This window comes from Chrysochloris asiatica, unplaced genomic scaffold (assembly GCF_000296735.1).
Source record: "Chrysochloris asiatica unplaced genomic scaffold, ChrAsi1.0 scaffold00081, whole genome shotgun sequence".
NCBI lineage: Eukaryota > Metazoa > Chordata > Mammalia > Afrosoricida > Chrysochloridae > Chrysochloris > Chrysochloris asiatica.
In genome coordinates this window covers 2576050-2585888 of record NW_006408599.1, presented here as the reverse complement: position 1 = coordinate 2585888, position 9839 = coordinate 2576050, and the positions used below count along the sequence as shown (strand labels likewise).

The 9839-nt window shown below is 38.1% G+C and overlaps 1 protein-coding gene across 1 annotated transcript in view; it reads right to left on the bottom strand.

The window, feature by feature from the left end:
- The window catches only part of C5 (complement component 5), a 156512-nt gene that overhangs the window by 60681 nt on the left and 85992 nt on the right, over positions 1 to 9839 (bottom strand). The window contains exons 20-22 of the mRNA XM_006865724.1: positions 7355 to 7494; positions 3332 to 3559; positions 2795 to 2855 (exon numbers count right to left, since the gene is read on the bottom strand). Of these exons, the coding sequence (XP_006865786.1) occupies positions 2795 to 2855; positions 3332 to 3559; positions 7355 to 7494 (429 nt within the window). The remainder of the gene's footprint in view (positions 1 to 2794; positions 2856 to 3331; positions 3560 to 7354; positions 7495 to 9839) is intronic.

The following is a 9839-nucleotide window of genomic DNA, read 5'->3' as shown; positions in this document are numbered from 1 at the left end:
TCATGGGAGCAGAAAGCCTCTTTTTCCCATGGAACAGCTGGTAGTTTCAAATTGCTGACCTTGAGATTAACAGCCCAACTCATTACCTCTACCCTACCAGAGCTCCTTTGTTATTGCTGTTGTTAAGTGCTGTGGAGTCGATTCTGACCCATAGCAACCCTGTATAGGTTTTCCAAGGAGCAGCTGGTGACCTTGAACTACCGACCTTGCAGTTCAAATGACTTTGCAGTCTGATGCTTTAACCCACAGCGAGCTCCTTTACAAAGTCTTAATTCTGTGCTTTCCCAGAGGAAATGGCACTCTAAGACTCTAAGTATGATGTTATTGTGTGTTGTTGAATCAATTCTGATTCATAGCGACACTCTGTGGCAGAGTAGAAATGTCCCAGAGGGTTTCCTAACCTCTGGTGTGACACTGTAGGATAAGCACTGGACTTCAAGATTGGCAGTTCAAACCCACCAGCCGCTCTTTGGAAACCCTATACAGGGTCATTACGGGTCGGAACTGACTAAATGGCACTAAACAACAACATCATTCTTTATGGGAGCAGATCTCTAGTTTTTCACCTGTGGAGCTCCAGACAGCCCAGACCTTTTGGTTAGCAACTGAGCGCTTAACCATTGTGCCATCAAAGCTCCTGAGTATATGGTCTGGATTTGTAAGTAAATGTTTTGTTTTGTGTTTCCCCATTGTTACATCCTGGTGTGGTGCAGTAGGATACACAAGGTCAGCAGTTAAAACCCCAGCTGCTCCATGGAAACTCTATAAAGTGTTTCTCTGAGTTGGAACTGACTCAACGGCACTTAACAACACCACCACTGAAAGGAAAGAAAAATGATTTGACAGAACAGTAAGAAAAAAATTTAATCATTTGAGAAGAACCACACCAGTCTGACTTCTTTTGTTGAAAAGAAAAGAATTGTTAACCAGGGCTTTCAACAGATCCATCCTGGTTTGACCCTCTACTGGGAGTTTGCATTTGTACCTCAGATACACTGAATTCAAATCTACATTTTAATAAGATCCCCAGATGGTTCTTATAAATCCCAAAGTGATCTTTTATAAAATTGTGGTTTGGGTGAAAGTTGACAGAGTTTTCCCTTCACTAATGGTCACACATTTTGTTTTGTGACATTAGCTACAACCCCTTCAATGTAACAGATAATCCCCCCTCCCCCATTCCCTATCCCCATTTGTCCTTCTTTCCTGCCCTTTCTTGCCTTTTGGGCTTTGTTTTGGAGCAAACACTGCTCTTTTTATCTTGTCTGGTTCATTGTTCTGAGGAGCGAGTTCCTCAAGGGTATTATTGTTCACTTGTAGGCTTGTTTCTTATTTGACTGAAAGGTGATCCCCCAAGTGAGTTCAGTTCCAGGTTTGAAAAGGGTCTAAAGGTTACAATCTTGGAGATTCTACCAGTCTCAATCTAACCAGTAAGTCTGGTCGTTTTTTTCTTTTTTTAATGTGAATTATGTGATAGTTTACATGGGAGAATATTAGCTTTACATTCATCCTATTGTATATCGTTTCATTGCCATGGTTACAATCCCCTCCATGCATCATCAACCAACCAAAGGGTATACACTACAAGCTTGCCCCCTGGTCATCAGCACACAGCCCCTCTCCCTCTCTGGATCTAGAGTCCCCAGCCGCTCCATCTCTCCATGTCATCATCTCTGCCTCCGTCTCTGGTGTCACTGTTTCTCTGGGTAGGGACCTGCACTCTGCTCTTCTCCCTTGATGGTCCTCTTATTAGCTGAGCACGTTCTAAATTACATAATAAATGTGTACAAATACACTTGTATGTAGATGTAGGCCTTGATTCAGGACTTAAAGTGTTTACAAAATTATAACTTCAAGAAGATTGAGAATATCTCAATTGAAGCAAAAACAGGAGATGATAAGGACTATTTGTTAAGTGAATAATCAGTTCCTTTGTGTTTTCAAATTGTTGTTGTTGTTGTTAAGTGCCATTGAGTCAGGTCCAACTCATAGAGTTTACCAAGGAGCGGCTGGTGGATTTGAACCACCGATCTTGTGGTTAGCAGTCCAGTGATTATCCTATAGCATTACATCAGAACTGTCAAGTACTGCATGTTAAATAATTATGTGAATGACTTTTCCTTAAATGTTCTCTAAGCTGATAGTTTTACAAGGAAATGATTATAAATTATTATTGTGAAGAATATAAAATAAAAACCCCAAACCCATTGCTGTTGAGCTGATGCCAACTCATAGTGACCCTATATGTAAGAAATGTCATACAATGATTAATTTTTCAATGATTTGCTTTTAAAACTAATAGAATGACTTTTCTTTGTTCTAAACCATCCAAATATGGGTACAACAAATGCTATGAATAATGACAATGAACTTGTTGTTATTGTTGTTGTCATTAATTGCTATCAAGTTGGTTCTGACTCATAGAAATGGGGTTTCCAAGGAGTAGCTAATGGGTTTGAACTGCCAGTCTTGAAGTTAACCATTCAGTGCTTATACTACAGCATAACACTAGGTCTCCAGCAACGAACTTGTTGTTGTTGTTAAGTCATGCTGAGCTGGTTCTGACTCATAGCAACCTTGTATAGGATTTCGGAGAAGCAGCTGGTGGGTTTGAACTGCTGACCTTGTTAGTGCTTATCCTACAGTGCCATACCAGGATTCCCACAATGAACTAGGAAATGGAAATTTCTGGTTCTAGATAACTAACATTTTGAAAAATTGTTTTTCAGTTTACATATGCACATTAATTTATAGAAAACATATAGCATACAAAATGTAAAATCATTTTGCCTACCATAAATACCCTTTGGGTCCAGAGTAAGGCCAGCATGAGTTTCCCTTTTAACACCTTCTGGCTAAAATAAAAGCAGAAAACATTGTTACTTAAATTTATATATGCTGGATTCCTTGGATCAACTTTTCTTGACAATTTTTCCAATTAAAAAAAAATCTCTTTATGGGGAAAGGCAAGTTTGTATAAATACATACATACATGTAAGAATATGATTTCTGGCTATCTGTATAATAAGAACAAACACCTCCATAGACATTATTGTGTGCCAAGTGATTGGTGCAAATGCTCGCTCTATGTTAGCTCATATAACCTCAGAACAAACCTAAGAAGTATGTATTATTATCACCAATGTTTGACAGATGAGGAAACTGACACACGAAGAGATTAAATAATTTCACTGTTGTCACACTGTGGTAGAAAGTGCTGAAGCCAGGATGCAAACTAAGGTTTTGAATTTGTTCATTAGACCTCCTGCTGGTAATTTACATTTCCACCCCAGAATGAAAAGAGTGTTATAAAAAAGCAAGTTTTTCTTACCATGACTCGTAATGTTTTTACTAAGATTTCTCTTCCCAATGAAGTCTCCAGTGTAAAGTTGATAATGTGGAGGCCTATTTCCAGAGGAAGCACAATGAAGGTCACCAAGTGATTGGAGGAGCCCTCTACTCTCTGAGACAGACATCTGGAAGGTCTTATACCCTGATGATCAGTGCTTGGGTTTCCCAATGTACAGATGCTCTCAGGAGAAGCCATTTTAACACAGAACTGAAATGTCACAAGTGAAGAGTTACATCAAAACACTCTATCTCTAAGATGAGACAAGTTTGCACTTGACTGTTAGCCTAAAGATTAGTGGTTCAAACCCACCCAGTGATACCAGGGAAGAAAAACCCTGGAATCTTCTTCTGTTATGATAACAGTCAAGATAACCCTATGGAGCAGTTCTGTGGCACACATGGCAACGAGTTGGAATCAACTCAAGGATAAGCACCACCATGTTCATCTGGACACAAACTCTCCACTGGATTAATATGTTAATACCTTAGATAGTAAGGCTTTGAAGAAGCTCATTTTTTATGTTTTTAAAACCACAAGTTGCTGTAAAGCTTGTCAGTGTGAAGGGATGTCTAGAAAGCTCAGCACTGGCTCAGAAATGTCTGACCACCTTTAGACTGTTAACTAATCAGATGCAGCGTTTCTGTCATTCTCTGTTCAGACTGTTGTGATGGCACTGGTTATACTCTCTTAACATGCTTGTGATTTGTCTCATGATATGTTGGTATTTCAGACCCTGGGAGCCTCTGGCTCAGGTGCTCTGTGTGTCTTCTTCATCTTTTTATCTTTAGTTCAATACTCAATAAAAGATTTTTATGAAAAGATACACCATAACTAGGCATTCAAGGACCTGTTCCACATGTCCCCAAATTAATTTTCCTATTTTATCTGTCATTAATTTCCAAATTGTACCCTGTTTTAGAGCTAAACTCTGGTACCATCAAGACCTGGGTATAAATCTTGTGCTAAAGGTGGGTGTGATGAGGAAAGATTGCATGACCACTCCAACTCTCCATTTCCTTATCTTTGTATTGGGAATAATAATACAACCTACTGACTTCTGGCTCAGATAGTGACTATTTTTTTTATCTCCTCTCTAAAATGTATTGAACTGACAGAATTGAGTATGTATCCAAAAGACTAAACCCATGAGATTCAGACCAAATTAAGCAAGAAACAGTACCAACATTCAAAAACTAATTTTGAGGAATTTTTCAAAGATGGAAAATTCCTACTCCCACTTAGCAATCTTCTTGGGAAACACAAAACCCCTACTGAGTGGATGGGGCAGGAACAAAAGAAGCTTGTGAAGTCTAGGGTATTCCCCAAAGCCAGTGATTCTCCCCAGATAGCAGAAATGGGATGGGGAAGGATAGATAGAGAATATAGAAGACTAATTTGATAAATTAAACATAGATTCATATGAAACTCAGTAAATTGGGACTAGAAAGGAACATCTGAAACATTAATAAAAATGGACATCATTTCCCCACAATTAAAAAATAAATAAAACCATGACAGTGGTTCTGCTTTCAGTCATAGCTAAGTAGCTTTTATTGGACAACTCTTTTGCAAACATTAACTATAAACTCTTGACAAAAATATATGTGGGATAAAATATACTGTGGGATAAAGCACTGGACTGCAAGGTTGGTTTGAACCATAAGGTAGGCGGTTCACACTTACCAGCTACTCTTCAGAAACCCTATACAGGGTCACTATGAATCTGAAGTGACTCAATGGCACTTACCAACAACAACAACAACAAAGCCACTAGGGAATGGAAGGGAAGGTGACACTTGAAAGAAGGAATAACAGGGTGAATTTATTCTTTTTACAGTTTTTTTGTCTACAGGTTGTTGTTGTTGTTATGTGCCGTGGAGTTGGTTCCGACTCATAGCAACCCTGTACAGGGTTTCTGAGGCCATAAATCTTTACGGGAGCAGAAAGCCTCATCTTTCTCCCGTGGAACAGCTGGTAGTTTTGAACTGCTGACCTTGTGGTTCGCAGCCCGATTCGTAACCACTATGCTACCAGAGATCGTTGTGTCTACAGGTAGGTCCCACTAATGCCTTGAGGATTGGTTAGATCACCACTAGAAACCTCCTGTCTTACTGATTTGAAGAATCAAAGGACAGAATATGGGGCAACCACAATAGCTGAAAAGTGAAGGAGTAAATCTCAGAATGGAGAGAGGCTTAGAGAGGACGCTCCATGTTCTGGGTATAAACTTTGCTCAAATCTGCCTGACCTCTGAACTATACATACATAGCACAGACTCCATGCATCCTAGAAAAGGCTAAAGAACTGAATTGAATGGAAATTTCAGAGTATGGGATTCAGCAAACCAAGTTAACTGTCTACTAAAACACAAACACATACACAAACAAAAACTAACACTCTTCAGGAGAACATAATAGCAACAGAGTCTCTATAGCATTTCATTAGTAAAGTTGAAAGTGCAATCCATAATTACTAGATAAGATGAAATAGGAAAGTGATACATACTCAAGAGGAAAGATAATTAACTGTGGACTAATCCTGAGGTCACTATAGTTATACAGTTTGTATGGAGTCCTCGTGTGGTGCTGTAGGTTAATGCGCAACGTCGCATTAATGTGCAAGGTCGGTTTGAACTGCAAGGTTGGCGGTTGAAGCTCACCAGCTGCTCCCTGGAAACTCTATACTGGGTTGCTATGGGTTGGAACAGAATCAGCGGCACTTAACAACAACATTAAGTCCATATGCTGAGCAAGTAATTGGAAAAACTGGATTATATGAAGAAGAATGTGACATTATGATTCGAGGAAGAGTCATCAACAACCTGCCATATGCAGATGATACAACCTTGTTTGCTGAAGACAAAGAGGACACGAGCACGTACTGAAGAAGAACAGAGATTACAGCATTTAGTATGGATTGCAATGTAAAGAAAACGAAAATCCTCACAACTGAACCAATAAATAATATCATGATAAATGAAGATAAGATTGAAGTTGTCAAAGATTTCATTTTACTTGGATTCATAATTAACACTCATGGAAGCAGCAGTCAAGAAATCAAATTGTATTGTATTAGACAAAAGTGTTAGCCAGCAAAGATGTCACCTGCTGGATCCAAGCCATGATATTTTCAATTGCTTCATATGCATATGAAAGTTGGGCAATGAATAAAGAACTGGAGAAGAAGCTGTGCATTTAAACTATGGTGTTGGTGAAGAATTCTGAAAGTACTATGGATTGCCAGAAGAATGAACAAATCTATTTCGGAAGAAGTACAACTAGATTGTTCTTTGGGAGCGAGGATTGTGGAATTTGGTCTCTCATAATTTGGTCATGTTGTCAGGAAGGATCGGTCCCTGGAGAAGGACGTCATGCTTGGTAAAGTAGAGGGTCATCAGAAAGGTAGAGGAAAACCCTCAAAAAGATGGACTGACACACCGAGGCAACAACAATGGGCTCGAATAACACAACAATTGTGAGGATGGCGCTGGACCTGGCAGTGTTTGGTTCTTTTGTACATAGGGTCACTATGAGTCAGTTAGGTGCCAACTTGATGGCATCTAACAACAACAAATCCTGAGAGATCACAGGTGTTCCTATTTCTTTATTCTAACAGGATGGAAATGCACTGATAATAAAAAATTAAATAAAGTGTCATGTTATGGCAATATGCATGATAACACTTAAAATGCTATTGAGTTGAAGTCATGTTATTATAACTGGTCATGTTCCAAGCAGCTGTGCAAATCAATGAAAATGTCACATGACCTCTGTTGCAATTACTCATCTCTGCAATTGCCAATACCCAAACAAATGATTGTGGTTATGTGCCAATACAATGTTATGGGATAATACTTGTTGCAAGTGACTCGTTTATAATGCTGAATTGAGTTAAACCTTTCTTTTTGCATGCAATAATTCCACTAATAGAATTCTCATAAAATCAGATCGTTCTACTGTTTGTTATCCCATTTATTCTAGCACACCATAAATACATACTTACCAGCATCCCAGAAGTCCTATAGTTGTAAACAGTCCCTTTCAATTCTATCTGTTCCCCTCGTACAACAGAATATGGTATATTCATTTCCAGGAAGACATCTTTGAACACTGTTGCCTTGACAGTATCAGTAACACATATACCTTCAACCCAAAATGAAAGCAAAGTAGAAGCCTGTCAGGGGTTTCCTATAACTTAACTTTATTAGCACTAAAGAATACATATATATGATCATGGTTTTCTCTGCACTATCTCCAGATGTCCTTGAATCTTCTATTCATGGATTTTTTTCCTGATTATTGATATTAACAGAAAGCTTCATTTATTCAACAATATTTAATTCTATTTAAGGCATGAAATCACATATCAACCATCATGTATTGTGGCAAAAATGATATATAGCACAATTTTGGCCAATTCAACATTTTTTACATGTATAAATCAATGCCATTAATTCCATGCATCATGTTGTACAGTCATTACCATTATCCTTTCCAAATTATTTCACCCATATTAACAGGAATTCAGTGTTCCCCTAAGCAATGACCCCCCTTTACCAGTGGTAATCACTAACAAGATCTGGTTTCTATACATTTGCCTGTTCCATATAAGTGGGATCATACGTATTTGTCTTTTTATGACCTATTTCACTCAGCATAATGTTGTCAAGGATCTTTCATGTTGCAACATATATCAGGACTTAATTTCTCTTTATGATGAAATAATATTCCACTGTATGTATATACTATATTTTTGTTCATTCATCTGTAGAGGGACATTTAAAATCTCTTTTTAAGCTGCTCATTATTTGCTCTAGATAATAAGTATAAATTTTTATTGTGGAAGACAAAATTTTTAAAACACACAAAAAAACAGCAGACAAAAAAGCAAAAGCAATACTGAAGCAATTTATAAAATATCTGCACTATGTCTCTACAAAAGAGCAATAGATGATTCATTAGAAAAATGCAAATCAAATACAAATGCAAATCAAATACAGTAAGGTATTACTGTATACCCACTAGAATAATACCAGAATGGCTATTATAAAAATTATAGAAATAGAAAGTGTTAGATTATGTGGAAGAATTGAAGGAATCCTTGTCCATAGCAGATGGGAGTAAAATGGTACTGCTGCTATAAAAACAGTTTGACAGTGCCTCAAAAAGTCAATATGTTGAATCAGCATGTTGTTATTGTGGTGGTGGTGGTAGTTAGGTGCCGTCAAGTCCACTTTGACTCAGTGACCCTGAACAAAACTCTGTCCAGTTCTGTACCATCTTCACAATTGTTATTATGCTTGGGCCCATTGATGCTGCCACTGTGTCAATCCATTTCTTTGGGGGTCTTCCACTTTTTCACTGACCCTCCACTTTACCAAGCATGATGCCCTTATCCAGAAACTGGTTCCTCCTCATAATATGTCTCAAGTATGAGAGACAAAGTCTCACCAACCTGGCTTCTAAAGAGCACTTCCAACACAGATTTGTTTGTGCTTCTGACAGTTCATGGTACTTTTAATATTCTTCTCCAACACCATAACTCAATGCATCAATTCTCCAGTTTTCCTTATTCGTTGTCCAACTTTCACATGCATATGTGGCTATTGGAAAAACAATGGCTTGGGTCAGGTGCATCCTAGTCCTCAAACTGACATCTTTGCTCTTGAACACTTTAAAGAGGTCATGTGCAGCAGATTTGCCTAATGGGATACGATGTTTGATTTCTTGACTGCTGCTTTCATGACTGTTGATAATGGATCCAAGCTAATGAAGTATTTGACAACTTCAATATTTTCTCCATTTATCATGATGATATTTATTGGTACAGTTGTGAGGATTTTTGTTTTCTTTACATAGAAGTGTAACCCTTATTGAAGGCTGTGGTCTTTGATCTTCAGCAGTAAGGTTTTTAAGTCCTCTTCACTTTCAGCAAGCAAAGTTTTATCATCTGCTTATCATAGGTTGTTAACAAGTCTTCCTTCAATCCTGATGTTACGTTCTTCTTCATGTGATCCAGTTTCTGAGATTATCTACTTAGCATACAGATTGAATAAATGTGTTGAAAGAATACAACCCTGGCTCACACCTGATTTTCAACCATTCAGTGTCCCCTGGTTCTATGAACAGATTCCTTATGAGCAGTACCCATTCTTCACAATGCTATTCATAGCTTGTCATAATTCACACAGTTGAAAGCCTTTGCATAATCAATAAAGCACAGGTAAACATTTTTCTGGTATTCTCTGCTTTCAGCCAAGATCCATCTGACATCAACAGTGATATCCTTTGTTCCACGTCCTCATTTGAACCCAGCTTGAACCTCTGGCAGTTTCCAAGTCATTTTTGAATTATCTTCTATAAAAATTTACTTGCATGTGGTATTAATGATAATGCATTCCGTTGGGTTACCTCTCTTTGGAATGGGCACAAATATGGATCTCTTCCAGTCCATTGGCCAGGTAGCTGTCTTTATAGTTCCTTAGCAT